The 19,197-nt window shown below is 41.8% G+C and overlaps 1 protein-coding gene across 7 annotated transcripts in view; it reads left to right on the forward strand.

The window, feature by feature from the left end:
* Nucleotides 1–19,197, forward strand: part of SORCS1 (sortilin related VPS10 domain containing receptor 1) — a 476,815-nt gene that overhangs the window by 172,267 nt on the left and 285,351 nt on the right. For all 7 annotated transcript variants that reach the window (XM_070604587.1, XM_070604487.1, XM_070604417.1 and 4 more), the window contains exon 2: nucleotides 3,934–4,001. In XM_070604587.1, coding sequence (XP_070460688.1) covers nucleotides 3,934–4,001 — 68 coding nt within the window. The remainder of the gene's footprint in view (nucleotides 1–3,933; nucleotides 4,002–19,197) is intronic.

Here is a 19,197-nt window from a genome sequence, read left to right on the forward strand (position 1 = left end):
GCATTACCATACAGTAGTTGTCTTTTTGCTGTGTGACATTTCACTTCGCACAGTGCCCTCCAGGTTCGTTCACGTTGTTGCAAATGGCAAGATTTCCTTCTTTTTTATAGCCGATTCATATTCCGTTGTATATTAAATGTAATGCCACATTTTGTTTACGTGGTGGTTTCTTAACGCCTGTGTGCAGAGGTGAGGGATGAGAGGCTGGAGTTGGTGGAATTATTCAGTAGAGCTCTGGAAGACCTTGGGAAAAGGGATAATAGTTTGGTGAGCCCAGGTGGTGAAAATGTGACTCAGCACTGTGGAGGAAGCCCACGGTCACTCCTTCGAGGACCTGCACTCATCCTGGCACTGTTTGTGGCACCCTCCCACCTTCCAAAGAACAGATGATTTGAGAATAGCAGCTTGGTGGGTGGGCTTCAGCATGCTCTTTATATTATGGACGAAGTGAAGTTCACCCCAGAAGCTCCGTTAGTGATGGATATGGCAGGAAGGAGCCACAGCAAAAGAACAAGACAGATGGCATGTGGTGACAGCAGCTCCTTGACTGCCTGGGGGATACTTAGACATGTCACTGCGGAAAGTCCTAGAATAACTGGGCACTGAGGTCCTGCACATGTAGGTAGAAGTTGTTAAGCCATAGTTATTTAGATTATAGCTATTTAAAGAAAGTATCCTAAGATTAGAGAGGAATCTTAAAAAACTACTACCATATGGTCACCACTTATTGTTTTGAGTCAGGGATATTTTGGTACTATATAAAAGAAATGATGGGTATTCCATTGTGTGTGAGTGTCTGTTGATCAGAACAGCCTTGCTCTCATTGATTGGATTTATAATTAAATGCTGTACACTTGGACTCATAGAATCAAATCTATACCTGAAAATTGTTTACTGAATGAATAAAAATAAATTACCACTATGTATTATTTAAGGACATATAACATTTCACTCAATTAAAAAGTTCCACGGGGGCTGGCCTGGTGGTATAGTGGTTAAGTTTGCACGCTCTGCTTCGGTGGCCCGGGGTTCACTGGTTAAGATCATGCACACAGACCTGCACACCACTTATCAAGCCATGCTTTGGTGGCGTCCCATGTAAAAATAGAGGAAGATTGGCACAGGTGTTAGCTCAGTGAAAATCTTCCTCGAGCAAAAAAAGAGGAAGATTGGCAACACATGTTAGCTCAGGGCCAATCTTCCTCCCCCCCAAAAAAAGTTTCATTGTTTTTTTTTTTTACTTTGAAAAGTAGGCACAAATAGTAAACACTGGGACAAGAATAGGCAGGCAAGTGTGTTTTCCCCTTTTTCTCATCTAATAGTGCTGTTTTGGGCTATGCCCCTTTGAACAGGCACTAATTCTATTAAATAGTATTGCTGATTAAACAGAACAGAAAAACAACCAACCAACCACCAAACAGATATAATATAACGACACCTCACTCTCCAGGAGTAAGGTGCTAAATAATGCACGTGGACAGTGAAGGGAAAAAAGAGAGGAAGAGAGACTTCAAATAATCGATTGAAAACATAACTAAAGGTTAGCAGTTCTCCCTTTCTTGCTCTTGTTCTGAAAACAGAAAGATTAGACTGGTTCAAGCAGATATCCTTTGAAATGCCATAAAGGACACCTCTTCTGGTGCAGTATTGATAAACTGCCGAGTGTATCACTGGCATTTGAGTTCTACTAGCCCAGCAAGAAGAGTCAGGGAGTGGATTTTTACCTCCCTGCCCGCCGGCCTGTGAATTGCTTAAACACTTTGTGTGTGTGTGCCTGAGGGACTCCACACCATTACATGCTGGGTGAAAAAGTTCCTTCTTTGAGGTTCTTCTGAATTCCCTCTGCAGATGGATGGGAGACGCAGCTTGTGACCAGCTGAACTTCATTATTTAGTTTACTGCCATATTGTATCAAGAGAGCAACTGCCTAGAAATGCTTTATGCCCACAACCCCATTTTCTTAGTAGGGGATTTATAGGCCTATTCGGCAAAATCGTACTGAGGTGGAGCAGCAACACGGCTCTGTGTCTTCAAACAAACAGCTACCCCGCTGCCGCTGATCAGTGTTCCTGGGATGGTGGTGATTGAAATTTAGCACTTAGAGCCACTTAATTGGCACATGGATCTGTTTAGCATATGCCCCCACCACGGGCATGCCATCTGATGTGCCCGTAGGGTGCCCAGTACCTCACACATGCTCACATTTTGCTAAAGAAGCAAGTTTTGAATAGGTCCTTGAAGGAAGCCTGTGCTGCAGTTTAGGAGAGGGGTGGCCTCAGAGCACAGCTCCTTGGATCTCTACCTGCATTTGGGTTACCATAGTTCTTCATTCCCTTGAACTTGGAACAAATCTAAGGTCATGAATTCCAGTTTGCTTACTGTGAAAGAAGTGTCACAATCCGCTCAGTGATGCTTATGCCTGTAATTCGAGCCTCGTGCTAGCACGGTGGATCTTGGAACGATTCAGCACTCCTCAGCAGCTCGCTGCCTTGGAATTCAAGGTTAGAAAGTTCTATGCTCATTGTGGCTAGAACTGATCCCTTGGCCTTCAGAGAAAATCCAGGAAATCCATGTCAGCATTTTTCTACTGAGTTGGAAACAGCGGGTCTGGGCCAAATGTTCTAGGTAATGAGTATCAAGAGAGGAATATGGACCTCAACAGAAAACTGAGTGGACTCGTAAGGTTCTTTTTCCTTATGTAAGAAGAACAAGTAAGGGGTCTGAACATCGGTGGTTAGGTACTCACTGCTCTGCTGCATCTTCCCAAGTCTCCTGGTGCTTGTATACTTCAGGTGACCAGGTGGACCTGAGTTTCATTGAGATGGGCCTGAGTTTCACTGGGACTGAAAAGGGGTAATCAACTGTCTATCAACTAGCATTTTCCTTGAGGAACTCATCCTGTCCTAACTGGATCACGGACTCCCAGGCCTCATTTGTATTTATGTCCTCTGGCATCAGGCAAAATCCTGGGCTCCTAATAAATGCTTAATAAGTGTTTGTTGAATTCTGAAAGAATGACCTAAATAGTTTGGGCACCTCTGAGAGAGGTTGAAAACAGTGATAGGTTAAAATCAGAGGAAGATTCGCTGTGATGCTAATGGAGCTTAAGTTTCAGTGTCCCTCAATTGCACAGGTCCCTTCCCAGGACCTGTTCCTAAGTTTGAATTCATCATTTTATATTCTGTTCCTAGTAGAGGGTTCCCCAAGTTCTGTAAGCTTCAGGATCCCATAAAACATAGATTTGCTCCTGTTAAAATGCTGTTGCTTAGCCCTGTGGCTTTTATCTATTGTCTTTCCCAGAAAAGATCAGGGAGATCACAGGAAACCATTAAAGCCAAACCCACAGAGAAGAAGAAGGGGGAGGATTAACATTTAAGAACCCCATGGAAATTGAAGAGTAATTTGCATTTCTTACCTAAGTTAACTCCTCCCAGCAACCCCTTCTGGGAGATAGCATTACTGCCCCCCATGCACCCCCCAATAGATGGGGATATTGAGGTGTAGAGAAACTAAGTAACCTGCTCAGTGTGGTACAGCTACTAGGGCTGGGACCTACATCGTTGACCTTCTTCCTCTCTTCCAACCATGTGCTCAGTAGCTACCTTGCAGGGTGTATATTTAAAGGCTCTGTCAGCCTTCCTGAAAGTGTTAAGCCCACCAGGGTAAGAAATGCCTAGATGGGCAGCTAACTCTTGCTGCCATGGGAGTTGAGGGAGGAGCTGGGGGAGAAAGTTGAGGAGGGGATCTGCCTTGAGCAGTTTAATGGAAGGCATTGGCAAACCCTTCCCCGGTCAGGGTAAGGGAAGGCTGTAACAATTCATTCAATTATGTTAAGCGCCCATTAAAGGAATCCTAAACCCTCCCTTGGGCCGTTTCAATTCTGTGAGACTGTAATTGTTTGAGACTAACCCTGATGTCTTCTTTTGCCTTCAGGTGATTCTCATTTTGACAAAGCTGTATGACTATAACCTGGGGAGCATCACTGAGAGCTCGCTTTGGAGGTACGTGGATAAATTGAGCTAATAATTACTATGTTATTTAAACACAATGACCGTGACTGCTCTCTCCGCAAGGTTGCTGGTTATGTGTATGCCTTCCTTCTGTTTGCTTTCTGTCTTAACTATGAATTGGGGTTTATCTCCAGGCACGCCAGATCCAGACCTTCTTTATAGACCCCTTCTTTAGGTCACAGTCAGATCTCTTTGCTAAACTTTTCATTAGATTGTCTTTCTGCGTTTTGGTTCACACACTTCTCACTTATCTGTGAGCTTATTGTAGCAGAAGCGAAAGAATGAAGGTATCTTTGCAGAGGGGATCAACACAACCTGTAGGTCTGCAGAACCCAGGCACACTACCAGTGCAACACTCTTTCACGCGTCCCTTGCGTGGTCCTGAAGGTGTGCGCGCAAACTTATATGCACACCTTTATCTCTAGGATTCACGCTGTATTCCCTCACACATATAGAGTGTGCAAGAAATAGTTTTTCAACATACGATACTAATCCTTTAGGGACAGACTAATTCAATTGGATACCAGCACAAAAGAAAAGTCCCCAGAAACCCAAGCAGGTGCTCTCTCCTCCTTTTTTTCTTGGAGACTATACACGTATGTTCTGTTGTCTCTTTTTGTTTCTAAAAATTGGCTGTATTTATCTCATTCCTGATTGGCTCTTCTTTGCCAGCCTGTGTCATGTGCCCACATCTGAACCAGTCTCTGAAGCCTAAGAGAGCACTACCTCTGATTGGTTAGGCCTGGGTCGTGTGAAAATCTCTGAGTCTCTGAGAGGATAGAGACAATCTCAGGGATAATAGTCAGTGATCACTGGCTTGGTGGCAAGCCCAGGGTCTGTCCTGATTGGTCAGTGCCCTTCTCATAACGATGGCTAACTGTTGGATATCACCTCTGATTAGTCCCCGTGCCCCCGAAACACACATATGTGCACACAAGGACTGAGTGGTCATACTAATAACAGAAAAGCAGGGAGTGGTCTTTGTGCAGACAAAAGCTGTGGGTGTCCACCACATAAGATCCGTGGAGGATTCCATCACCTGTCAATTCACATGACTAGGAGAGACTGGCTATCAGCTCTCAGTCTCAGACTGAGGTCTAGGGAGAAAGAGTCCACTTGTGTCAGGTGGCCACCCCTGGTATAGTCAACAGTGACTGGGGAGGGAAAGTTGATTTATGTAGTAGTTATTTGGTTGCAGGGCCTGTCCCTATAGAGGAATGCAGTTGTCATACAAGAGAAGGATCACGGATTGGATAGGTACCCCAGAGGAATCTACCATACTCCAAAAAGGGGATTGTTCATTAAATTTTACTTTTACTTAATTTCTGTTTTCCATTATGCTTGACATTATGTACAACAAGCCCCAAATAAATTGTTCTGTATTAGGAAAACCCTAGTAGACTAAAGAAAAGAATAGAGTCTATTCTTTTATTTGTTGTCAGGCATTTAGACTATTGAACTCCTCCTCCAGCTCGGAGGTCAATTATGTAGAGTTTCTGCCCCAAGGAAATTATGTCACTGAAAAAAAGTGTGGGAAGTTTGGTAAGAGCCTCAGAAAATGCAATTCTTTAATGCATTAAGGGCCTGACACCTGCTGTATTGTTTAAATTCAGTACCTATTCATCAGAATCTCTATGCCTCTGAGTAAGCTTATGCTTCCTTGATAGATTTCTCTAATGTATGTACATATATGAAAGTGAAAGCCAGCTTTTATTCTGCAGTGCATCTGCCCTATAGAGTGTAGTCGGCATATTCGAAAATTAAAAGATGTGCACTTCTGTCTCAGTGGGACAGAGGCTTTTAGTAGCCATAACTCTCAACCTGAGCGGTGGGAAGGGCATGCTTTAGGAGATGAGGAGAGCTTGTCCTAGACTGCTGAAGCTCGTGTTCAACGTGCTTCTAACTCTGATGGAGCATTGTTACCGATGCCCCAGTCTAGAAAGAATCTTCTTTTCTGATCATAAGGGTTAGTGAAATAAAAATGATATCACCTTCCAATAGTATCAGGCCTCCCTTCTGAGCGAACAACCTCCACGGGCTTAAGCTTGGGAAAGTGTGGCAAGAATGACGTGCTGACTTTTCAGTGTTAAAATTCATTTCACTAGAGGAGATGTGTGTATATGCACACATACATGCACACATAAATATACATACACACATACATACATACTATCTATATACACACATATACATATACGTATATAATATACCCACAAACACTCACTTTTCTAATATTCCCACAATAGTCATTTGCCATACATGTCATATGTTATATACGCCATTATGTTGCAAATGACTACTGTGTGTATTCTATACTATTAGAACTACTTGTTATAATATTTTGATAGAAAAGCAAATGCCTTAGTGAAAATGTAATGTAGAAAAGAAGGAAGGAGAAGGAAGAATATTTAGAATACTTCTCAAGTGGTTTGGTAGGGCTTGCATTTTTGAGTGGCTCCTGAGGCCAATAGGTGGTCTTTAGGTAACCTCTTTGGGGATATTAATATAAAGGAGGAGGGGGACAGGGCTGGATGGGTGAAGGATGGGGATCAGGAAGGGAGGGGCTCATGGTTCTGAGTCATCTAGTTTAGCCCTGCTTGACGGAGACTAGGCTGCTAAGTATGGGCTCATTTTCTCCTGTATCATGTCTTACTTTCTTCTCAGAAAACCTACCCATGCCAAAAATTGGGGCCTTGCTCGGGGCACAGGGTAGATTTTAGATATCCTCATGGCACCCAGAGCACAGAGCACTGGGCTTAACACATAGATGATACTCGATAAGTATCTGTTTTTGAACAGACCAGTGACTACTACAATTTTCTCTCTACTACATGGTCAACAACATATAATTTTCTTTCTCATTCATTTGGTCAACAAGGATGTATTGATTAAGTCCTTTAGGCCTTAGATTGTTCTGGTCCAGGGAGGGGCAGGTGAGTGAGTACATAGATTGGCAGCACACAAGCTCTTCCCTTCAGGTATTCATTGTCTAGAGGGGGCAAAGATCTGTGCAGTTAAAGTCAGAGAGAAATGCACTTACATGTAACCTGCTATATCTAATGGTATTAAATAAGATATTTAAGCAGCCACCCAGCACTGCCAGATCCCAGAAGAAGATAAATCTAATGTTAACAGACAATCTGTCATACAACCATAAGTGTTGTAATAAAGACATGAGATAAGTGTTGCTTCTTTACTTTGTTCCTGTGTATGTTTTCTCTTTTTTTTCTTTTTTTGAGGAAGATTAGCCCTGAGCTAACATTTGCCACCAAACCTCCTCTTTTTGTTGAGGAAGATTGGCCCTGAGCTAACATCTGTGCCCATCTTCCTCTACTGTATATGTGGGATGCCTGCCACAGCATGGCTTGACAAGCAGTGTGTAGGTCCACACCTGGGATCCGAACTGGTGAACCCTGGGCCGCCGAAGCAGAACGCCGAACTTAACAGCTACATCACCAGGCCGGCCCTATGTTTTCTCTTTTCAACTAGACTTTAAGTTCTTAAACCCAGAACCTTTCTAGTTTAATAATAATGGCAATGATGCTGAGAATAATAATAATGAGAACAACAATAATAAAAATGAACTTTTATTGAGCACTCAATATGTGTCAGGCACAATGCTAAATGGTAGAGATGCATTATTGCAGCCTCTTAATTCATTTTTATAGTGTGCCCAAGGTCACCAATTTGTAAATAACAGCCCACGCACTTACAGGCGTGTTAGTTAATAAGCTTCAATCATTTCACTGTTTAACTGTTGTTCAGAATCCCATCTGCCTTCTGGTGGATCTTTCTAGACGTAAGCAAGCACAATTTTATATATATATATATATATATATATGTATATGTATATATGTGTGTGTATGTGTGTACACATATACATATATATGTATATATATATGTAGGGTTTTATATATATATAACACTGTGACATTCTGAGCAGCATTTGCCCTACTCCAGAAAAATACTGGGCAACAGGGAAATGGCTTCTTCTCCAACAAATAGATACCTACACTTTTCAATTGAGCCTTTATTCTTTACAAAATTTATCAGCTGAATAGTCAAGAGGGGGAAAGTGGCAAATGCCTTTGGGGTGTTAGAACAGGAGAGAGGCCAAGAGGCAGCTGACCTCGTAGTGCTGTTCTAGGGCGGGAAACCTCCCACCTTCAGCCATCAACAAGCCCTGTATGACAGAGTTAAGATGCTGCTGTACCAAATTAATGAGCTTTTGCTCCCAATTGGCCTTGTCATTGATTACACCTTAATCCTGGAACAAGTTGTTGATTTTGTTTTGTTTTCTGTTGTTGTTCACTCAGGAGTCAAACTGAGAGGAAAAGGGGATGATGTGACACGGAACAATTAACTACACCTTAGAATCTTCTCCATCTTGCAGTGGATTAAGCTTTGAGATTTGGTAGAGCTGCCTGTTTCACCATACTGAAGCAAGATAAGCTTAAAGGTTGAGATAAATAAAATGTCAAAATCTAGATACAGTATCTCTGAAAAGAAATATATTCATCTTTTTTCCCTCTAGTGCCAGGGTAATCAGCACTCTGAGGAGAGAGGCTTAGCTGCTGAGAAAGCCCCAGGCAATTCTGGCAGGAGCTAAAAGTATCCCCTCTTAAAGGGACACATATTCTGCGGTACCTCTGGCTCCTGGAGCTTGCCTGACATGGCTGACTTCTCAAATTCAATAGTATCCCATTTTCAGATCCACACGAAACACAAGCAAGCTTCCAACAGATCTTCAAACCCGTGTACTTCTCAAACAGCAAGACCTGCTTTCTGGGGACAAAGGAGCATATGGTTAAAGTTAAGAGAATGGGTTAGACTATTTGATTCTACATTGGAAGCCGGCCCTGTTTCCTTGTCATAGGAGCCACTTTGTTTCTTGTTGGGCGTTACACACAGGGATTTTCAAGAGAGATTTCCCAGTAGAGTTTTTGTGGAGAGAATGGCCATAGAGTGCCTTGAGGCTGCATCTGGTCAGTGTAGTTTTGGCTGCAGCCAGTGCTCTCTGGAGGGCACCGGGGGGCTCAGGCTGACAGAAGCTGACCTGAAGACAGTGACTCTGCCAGCCCTGAGAGTGATTCTTATTACCTGGAAATCTCTTTTCCCTCCCCACTCCTCAACCAGAGGAAGAGCAAAGGGTGGCTTGGGAGAAATTATTAGTCCCTACTTTGAAGGATGTTTTGCTACAAAATACAGCTTCTAGTCAACAACAAAAATAAGAATATAGAACAGGGAAACCCACCCTCAAAAAGAAAAAGAATAAAGTGACAGTGTGATAATTTCCCTGCAAGAGGACTCTGTGTGTTACACAAATCTGAGGATGTTATCCATTAGCTACAATTTTGCTATGAGTGAAAATGGTTTCTGATCTCATTGTGTTTTAAGAGGTATTTCCCTGACTACTAGTTCCGTTTTTTCTTTTTAAAGATTGGCACCTGCACTAACAACTGTTGCCAATCTTTTTTTTTTTTTTCTGCTTTATCTTCCCAAATCCTCCTGATACGTAGTTACATATCTTAGTTGTGGGTCCTTCTAGTTGTGGCATATGGGACGCCTCCTCAACGTGGCCTGACAAGCAGTGCCATGTCTGCGCCCAGGATCCGAACCTGTGAAACCCTGGGCCACTGAAGCAGAGCACGTGAACTTAACCACTCGCCCCTGACTACTAGTTCTGTTGAGCATCTTTTCATATATTTATTGGTCTATAGCACTGTTGACCCTCTGTCTCCACCTCCTCTCCCCACAAGCAAAGGTAATTGTTTCTTTATCAGTAATCCTGTAGTGTGTTACTATCTTTGTCTTTTAATGGATATCAGATGTATATTTTTTGGTTCAGTTCAACAAACACCTACTAGCCCCTTATTCTATGCCAGGCACTGTGCTAGGTGGGCACTGGGAATACAGATACAAGCAAGAAATTGTTCCTTCCTTAACTGAAAATCTAGTGAAGGGCAGACACTAAATGGGTATGTGTTACACATACAGTGTAAAAGTTAGGTGCAAGTTATTGTTGATGTTGATCTATTTCCATACTAGCCTAGAAACTGAAAGATTGTGACCATGTCTTAGTTATTTTTGTTTTCTTAGCATCTAAAATAGAACTTGAACATCATTAAGATGTTTTTTTGCCTGGAAGCAGTATATTAAGAAATGGTTTAGGGTCTCTGCAAGCCAGGTCAGTGTCTTATACCTGTTTATATCCTAAAATTTTAACCTAATGCCTTCCATGTAAGAGATTCTGTTTTGAATAATATGCTACATGATCTTGTGAAATGCCATGACATTGCACTCAAAAAGTAAGAACATAGCCAGCACCAAGTGTGAAAAGCCCAGATTCGAGCTGGTGAACCTATGTCCGTACAGCACAATGCATGCATGTTAGCCCCGTCAATTTTGACAAAGTCTTCTTGTACACCCACATGAAGGCTGTTTCTACTAGGATCTGGCTGCATTCTGCCCCAAAACACAGCAGGCCTTCCTGAGATCTCTGTGAGAGCCTGGCCTCAGATTGCACCTCTAAACTCCTTGTTTGCCTCAGTGATTAGCCCTCTGCTGAGTTCCCCACTTCTCCTTTTAGCAAGTAATGGATGAGATACACAGAAAAGCAATCATCGCCCTGATGTTTATCGATATGAGCCCAGGAAACGAGTGATGAAAATTTTACTAGAGAAAGCAGAGCAACTGGCATTCCAATAGCAAACCTGGTTACAGATTCAGCAAGTATTTGGAATGTTAATTCCCATTTTGCTACATTGCCTTTGAGCACCACATGGTGGAATCTTACATCTGTTGAGTCTCTGGAGATATAGGTCATCCCATCCAATTCCTTGATAGGAACCAAATGTTTCCATAGCCTCATAACCCCTCAGAGGGCTTTCCTACTCACCTGATGATTTGGTCTGTCCTTTGATGTCAAAACTTGAGCTTATTATTAATTAATAATAAAACAGTGAGGATTAAATGCTCTTTGAGTATAGAGTTCTGAACCGGGCACAAAGAAGTTCAAAAGATACTGAGGGCACTATTTAATTCTCCCCTTCTAGCAGCATGCAGTCTTGTTATTCAGTCAACATGACTAGCTCTTCCTCATTTTTCAGGTCTCAGTCTGAATACCACCTTATTATTCAAAAGCCATTTATATCCTCCTTATGAAAAAGAGGGCCCTAATTTCTTTCTACGTTAGCTTTTTATTTCTTTCACTTCATGGATCACGATCTGTAATGACTTTATTTATTACTTACCTATTGTCTGATGCCACCACTAGAATATAAGCTCCCCGAGGACAGACACGTTGTTTCACTTTCCAGTTTATCTCAAATGCCCAGGAAAGTGCCTGGTATATAGACATTCGAGTGAGAGTTGTCAAATTAGTTGAATGTATAAATTAAGTACAGACCTGGAATCGTGGTAAATGGTGTGAATCTGATATGAATAGGATCCGATTGTTGCCCTCAAGGAATTCACGGTCTGGTGGAGGACACAGATACATAAATGAGACATTATATTAGTGTATCAATTGCCATAATAGAGGGACCATAATATGCTCTGGGTTGGGGAAGGGAAAGCTTTGTAAATGAAGGATACCTGATCTGAATCTTGAAGAAAAAGCAGGACTCAAACTAGAAAGAGGACTAATTTTTCATTTACTGAATGTGTGCTGTATTCCAGGCACCTTTGGGTGTTGATGGCATCGCGCCTTTAGGAAACGGCACACATCTCAATATAGTCTATGTATGGATGGAGTACTTGGAGATGATTCTGGAAAAATAGAAATGGACCAGTTCAAATTCTTCTGTGCTAAGTATTCTGACATTTATCCCTTAGGAAGTTATGCATCACTGAAAGGTTTAGGGCAAGAGAAAGACTTGATGAAAGGTAAATTTTAGGGAAAAAAAATGATCGCGATGTCACGTTGAGGATTCACTTGGAAAAGAGCAAAACTGGTGACCATGAGAACAGTGGTGGGTAAAGTAAGAAGAGATGAAAAAGAGCTGACTTTTTAGGGCATGAGGAGATGCAGTATGGGATGTGGGGGTTGTGGTGATTCCAATAGATCTTATAAAGTAAAAATGAACAGAACCCACGGGATGAGTGAGAATGTGAGAGGAAGAGACATATCTACAGTGACTCTCCTGCTTTCGTTTGGATGGTGAGGTTATTTATTGCATACATCTGCTCTACTGATTTCTACTGAGCACCTACAACTGGAGAATGAGAAAAAGTTATGGAGATATCTCTTTCAGGGAAGAAGCTGTGAAGGGAAATAAAGGAAGAAACATGATTTTGCATAAAGGAGGTCATAGACTAAAGGAATAGCTTCCTTGCTTTAAATGAGGATAACCCTGACCATATTGTATGGGGGGGATAAATCAGTGGAGAGAGATTGAAAATATAGGGAAACTTAGTAGGGAGTAAAACTGGTAGAGGATTGAGTGGCAGAGAGGGTATGCATTGGGAGCTTATAGGAAGAGGATTATCCAGCTGTGATAGATCAGGGTTGGGGGAGGGTGGGCAGAGGGGGAATGTCTCTTTCATCAAGCAGGGAAGCCAGAGTGGGTCTTTCCTGAGAGACATAGATCAGCTTTCCTGGGAGACCGGGAGTTGAAGGAGCTCCTGCTATTTGGGTGTATGGTGAGTGGGAAATGGACTTGAGAAGAGAATTGGCAATTTCCAAGAACTGCTGAGGAGGCATGAGGAGGGACTACTCAGGGACACGCAGGTGCTGTGCAGGGCAATGCTTTGATCCCAGCTGAGGTTACCAACTGGGGTTAATATGGCTGTGCTTTTACTCCAGGGAGCTTGTGTAACACTCAAGAAGGCAGTTGGTTATGTAGTTCTGGAGAAGTGTTGAAGAAGGATGAGAAAGCGAGGGGGCTGAGGTGTTGAAGTGGTAGATGAGGAGGTCTGTGCTAAATAGAGAAGAAAGTGAAGCTGGGGGCTGAGAGAGGAGAAACAGTGAAACAGCAGGACCCTCAATCCAAGCATAATTAAAAGTCTAAAGAACACTTAAAAAATAATATCCAGAGGAGTGTGACTTTTTATAATACTAAACTTAGAACCTATCTAGCCCCCAGGGGACTCTGTGAAAAGGAACTGGTCAGAGCAGGTGGAGTTAATCAGAAAAGCCTTTTATTAAAGCTGCTATTAAGAAATCCACTTACCTTTGTAGAAGGAGCTGCTATTTTTCTGCGTGTGTGTGTGTGTGTGTGTGTGTAACAGCTGGATCTGCTTGTCAAGTCCCTCACGTTCCTGAGATACTCATGAGTGACAACCCACCTCCGCATCTTTTCTCCAGGCAGCTCCTAACTCCAAGACCTAAGACCTGTATATTGACCACATCTGGTAGTCACAGTGATACCTTTGTCAACAGAGGGGGGCCAGCCCAGATGTCACATTGAAGTGATGTTGATTTCTTTTCTGGTCCCTTTTTTTCCCATTCTCACAATTTGCTCTGGAGCCCATGCTAATGATTTGCTCCTTTTATGTTTGAAAGTCTATTTTTTGGAGTTCAATTTTCTGGATTCTCACTTGACCTTGCCTTTGATTTCTCCTATCCCTTTCCTATTGGGTATTTATATTCCTTGACTTTGATCGCCGCATTTACTACAATTCTTAATAAAGGAAGATCATTATATGTTCCAGCAAAGGTGAACTACTTGTAGGTTCTGCCAAATAACATGTGCTCTTGCAGGCCATTCTGGAAATAGGTCACCACTTGGGCTCACGCATAGCACTGCCTGAGCGGGAATCCAGGCTCTGTCCACTGACTAGCTCTGAGATCATGGGGAAGTTTCTTAATTTTTCTGCTTCATTTCCTCATCAGAATAAGGGGCTATAATAGTATTTATCTCATAGGATTATGGTGACACTTATGTTAAATATATGTCACCTAGTAGACACACAGTAAATAATGCAAAACAGACAGCGTTGGATTTTGTACTTCTTTGGTCTTCTTTGCTTGAAATGTCTTTTCCCTTCTATTTTATTTGTCTAATAATTAATGATTATAGCCATTTATACTGACAATTTACTGTGTGTCAGGCACTTTTGTAAGTGCTTTTTTTACATAGTAACTGAATTAATCCTCACAATAACCCTATGAGTTTGGTACTATCATTATACCCATTTTATACATGGAGAAACTTGGGCACAGAGCCACAGGGATGCTAAACAATAGAGAAGAGATCTGCATCTGGCTCCAGAACCCAGGCGTTGAACCCTACAGGGACCATCTCTTGTGTGAGCCCTTCCACACAGAGAATCAATTACTTCTCATGTGCTAACTTTTACTGTTGTACATATTTTCCTTTTTGAATATATTACTTTGAGTTATAAGGACTTGCTGTATATTTATTCCCCTTACTGCAACTATTTTGAAAGTTGCCTGTTTTCTTATTCACCTTCATATCCCCAGCACCAAGGACAGTTCTTGACCCATAGTAGGTGTTCAGTAAAATGGAGCACCAGGACAAATATATTGGGGAAAGAAGATTTTTAAAAATGTTATGTTCATTGTCTGTGGATTTAATGAATTGTTATAAAGCTTGTCCTATAGTATATGTCACAGGTAATCAAAGGCTAACAGAAGATAGTTGACTCAAATGTCAGGTCTTGCTCTCGTTTATTGTCATTGCACATGAAGGAGGTGACAAATATTTAATGTGATTTCAGCACGTAGATTGACACTGTTAAACTGCGTGTCTATAACGATGCTTCCATGAGTGTTGGAAGCTGGTATGATGGTAAAGCAAGGATGAATTTATTCCTGTTAATGTCCCCTAGTGTCTTTTCCTCTTGTTACGTTTGAATTCCTGGTCCTGAGCACTGCACTTGGTGCTGTCCCTGGAGAATTAACTTTAGGTAGGGGGATATGAGGCATCATTATGACCAGGCTCAACTATGAGCAAAGGGCGGGGAGCTCTGTGTGTCAAGGAAGCCGATATCTAGGGCTGGGGGCTTTGCCCTATGTATCTTAGGGCAAAAGGGATGAAAGAAGCATTACTGGAGAATTTTAGAAAATGCTTTTTCTTATTTCAGGTGAAGTTTCTGAAAGACTTTTCATCCATAAATCAAGCTGGGGCATTTTCGGCTCCGTTCTCCTCTTTCCAAAGGGAAATGGTGTGCTGAAGAGTTATTCCTCAGCATGGCTTTATTTCTTTCTCCTGCTGGGATGTATTAGCAAGGTCATCACCTTTGGTTTATTGGCTTCAAACAATCTGTGATTGCAGAGGATTATGACTTCTTAGCTTGCAGAAGCAGGAGATGCAATCAATTCATGAAAGGCACAGCACTTTTTTTTTCTTTTAAAAAAATGTGTATTTATTTCTGCTAGCATTTCTGGGGACCAAGACTTAAAAGAGTTTTTTTGAAAAGAATTTATCTTTGAATGTCCTGCTTCATTGCTCCTTTCGAACAGGAACATTGAGTCAGGCCAATGTGAACTTAGCTTTAACTCTTTGAGTTTGAAAGAAAAAAAGATGATGTCACAAAAAGTCTGTCTTCCTCTTCCCCAACTCTAAACCAAATTAACTGGGAAATTTCTACTCATTGTAGTGTGTCAAACACATACCCTTTGAAATAACTGGGGGCATGGGTTAGCCATACCTGCAGGTTGATAAATTAAGTTCTCTTTGGTGGGGCAAGGGAATTTTTTTTGTCTGAAATCCCTTGATTACTACTATTTTGATATCAGTTTTCTCCTCTTGATGTCATTGCCCAACTTCCTGGATCACCCTTTCTCAATTTATTGCCCTTTTTCCAGTAGGGAGTCTATAATTTCTGACCTCAAAGAAGTGTCAGAATTTAACACTTCTTCCTCTTCTTTCTACAGTGCAGGAGACATTTTCTTTATGGGGGCTGCAGAAAGCAATCCCAAAAACCTGTCTCTTCAAAACTTAATGAGGGGCCCGCCCCGTGTCCTAGTGGTTAAGTTCGCATGCTCCGCTTCTGTGGTCCAGGGTTTCGCTGGTTCGGATCCTGGGCACCAACACGGCACTGCTCATCAGGCCACGCTGAGGTGGCATCCCACATGGTGGAACTAGAAGGACCTGCAACTAGAATATACAACTGTGTGCTGAGGGGCTTTGGGGAGAAGAAAAGAAAAAGAAAAAGATTGACAACAGACGTTAGCTCAGGGCCAATCTTAAAAACAAACAATAAAACTTGACAAACAAATGTTGTAACATGGAGACTCTACTTTTACCAGGCTGCACTGGGTCCTGGCCTGCAGTAGTCTTGAGAATCAGAATTTTGCTGACACTGTGTGATTCGAGTTACTGCTGCACTCTTGATGGAGGAGGTCTGGCCTCTGACTTCCCTTTTTTTGCAGCTCTGCAGAGGTCAGAGACTGATGCTCTGATGCTGAGATGATGTATGAATCTGTGGACTTTGTCTATACTCACTACTTTTTTTGTTTGGGTCAGTTTTACAGTATCTACAAAACTGGAAGACTCTTAACAAGGACCCTACTTCCATATTCATTGGGCACTCTGAGCACATGGTGCAGTTGTTTCTCCAATCACCAGGAAGCATGTAGGATCAGGGATGGGGACAGTGAAGACAACTACTCTCTGGACTCCAGGCAGCAGGGAACAGCTGAGAATGGCTGCTTCCGTGGCTGTCCTAAATGGCTTAGCTTCACTAGCCAGCATGGCAGCCTGAGGTACATCCATGTGTCACCTTTGCTCTTGGGTCCTAATTCAACTGTGTTCCTCATTTTCTCCAGATATAACTCTGCAGGATATATTCAGAATAGAAATTAGGGCCATATTTCTTATTCCAACGACCCATTGTAGTAGGGCAAAGGTCAAGGTGCAGATACCAATGTAGTTTATAATGGCAAATATCAAGCTAGTAGGTGTGTGGTGTGTTAAGCCCTGAAATAGGCCCCATAGACTAGAGCATATTGAGACTGTGGCTTTTGGTTCCTCTTCCCTCCACTTTCTGGACTTGCTCTATCCATTGGTTTGACACTTTCTACTATTTGACAGTCCTTATACCCACTGGAAATAATCAGCCCTTCCTTTCTTTATGGATTCTTTATGGAAAAAATAGAGTTGTGATGGTTACTTAATCTATTCATGGCTTAGTTAATGTAACCCTTTGTGGTCCTCATTTTCCTTTTGGGGTAAATTGGGTGATAATACTTCAGCGTTTCAGATTCAAGAGAACAGACATATGCTAATTTAAGATTAGATTGAGTTTCCATCGTATTTAACCACGGGCAGAAATTTATCTAAAACAAGGTGGTCACAGAGAACTGCTAGTGATTTTGTCTGTGTAGGATAGAGCCCTGCCATATCTGAGAAGTCTACTATTTTGATTTTCCATTATGCTTTTAAAGTTGAGGCTTGCATTATATTCAAGTACAGTCTTTGCACTTGATGCTTCCTTTTAAGGGAATGAAGACATCTTTTTCCTCTGGGGCTTATGCCAAACCTGTCATCATCAAGGCTACATCTGATCTATGGAGGAAATCGGAGTTCAGTAAATCCCTGAACAATATCTCTGCTTCCAGCTTCCCAGTGTCCATGAAACCTTAATCCCCCACAAGTACATCTCATGTAGGTTTATTGTGAGGAAAAATGTATCTAAAGTTCCAGATACATAGTAGGTTCTTATTAAATGTAAGTTCCCTCTATTAAAAGCATTTTCTATATATTCTTCTTTTTTGATGCCTAAAGGTATTGGTATCAGTCCACTGAAAGACGTACTGGGCTAAGAGAGTGCCTGCTCTTAGACTGGCTAACCAAATCTAAGCTCCTGTCTTGGACTTGAGTGCCTCTTCATGACATTTCATCTCAGTTTTGTGCTGTCTGCTGGGGGCAGGATCCTGGGGAAGTGAGTGAGTCACCATCCTGTTGTTTTGCCTCAGAAAATTATGCAACTAGTGCCCACAAGATGCCAGTCAGGACCCAAGTGGCAATGCAAAGGAAAAAGCTTAGTAAAGCGTCTGTGTCACAACTGATGGCTAACGGAAAGTTAGAGAACAGAGCAGTTGAGATTTTCATCAGTGACTCAGTAGTTAAGAATAGTTAGCTTCCTGCACCATCCTACAAAGATCACTTTTTCAGATTTTCCGGAGGTAGGATAGAATAGTTAACATTCAAATGTGCTCCAGTCAGGTAGTGATAGCGGTGTGTATCCAAAAGAATGGAGGTTACAAGCTCAGTTTAATTCTTAAGTTTCGGCGTACTTTCTAGAAATGTTAAAAATTCTAAGTGAATATGGAATAAACTTCATCTACTTTACTTTTCCTCAAACTTTTGCAATATATTCAAATATTAAATCTATTAGAGATAACTTCTTTGATGAGTCCTATGAAACGTAAATAATATATCTCGTCCATGTTTGAGAGTTAGTTTGAGCATGTCTTGTGTTCCAGTCATAGCACTGCCACTAATTGTGTGATCTTATCCAAATTGTTTTATTTCATAGAGTCTTATTTTTTTTTGGCTGAGGAAGATAAGGTAACATCTGTTGCCAATTTTTCTCTTCTTTTGCTTGAGGAAGATTAGCCCTGAGCTAACATATGTGTCAGTCCTCCTCTATTTTGTGTGTAGGTCACTGCCACAACATAGCTGAAGAGTGGTGTAACAGCATGCCTGGGATCTGAACCTGGAACCCAAGCCGCCAAGTGGCGCTCACTGAACTTAACCATTATGCCACGAGGCCAGCCCCTTGGGCTTCTAATTTTTAAGAAGAAAGGTGTGTGCTAGATGGGCTCTGATTTTCAACCTGGCTTTTAACATTTCATATTTCTAAGAATTGTTGTCCCACATATCTGCCTTACTTGAAGCAGATGTCCTAATATATTTTGGAATGCTAATGAGAAAACATTAGTGCAATCGTGTGTTGCTTAATGACAGGGATACATTCTGAGAATTGTGTTGTTAGGTGATTTCATTGTTATGTGAACATCATAGAGTGTACTTGTCCAAACCTAGATGGTTTATCCTTACTACACACCTAGCCTGTATGGTACTAGTCTTATGGGACTGCCATCATATATGCGGTCCATTGTTGGCCAAAACGTCATTATGCGGTGAATGACTGTGACCCTAGTCTCGAGGAATTTTTCCCCTTTTAAATGTGTCTATCATAACTCATTAATACTTGATTGGAGGTAAACAGAGGCTGGTAACTCACTAGGTTTTGCAGGTAGGAAGCCTGGTTT

Source organism: Equus przewalskii, chromosome 1 (assembly GCF_037783145.1).
Source record: "Equus przewalskii isolate Varuska chromosome 1, EquPr2, whole genome shotgun sequence".
NCBI lineage: Eukaryota > Metazoa > Chordata > Mammalia > Perissodactyla > Equidae > Equus > Equus przewalskii.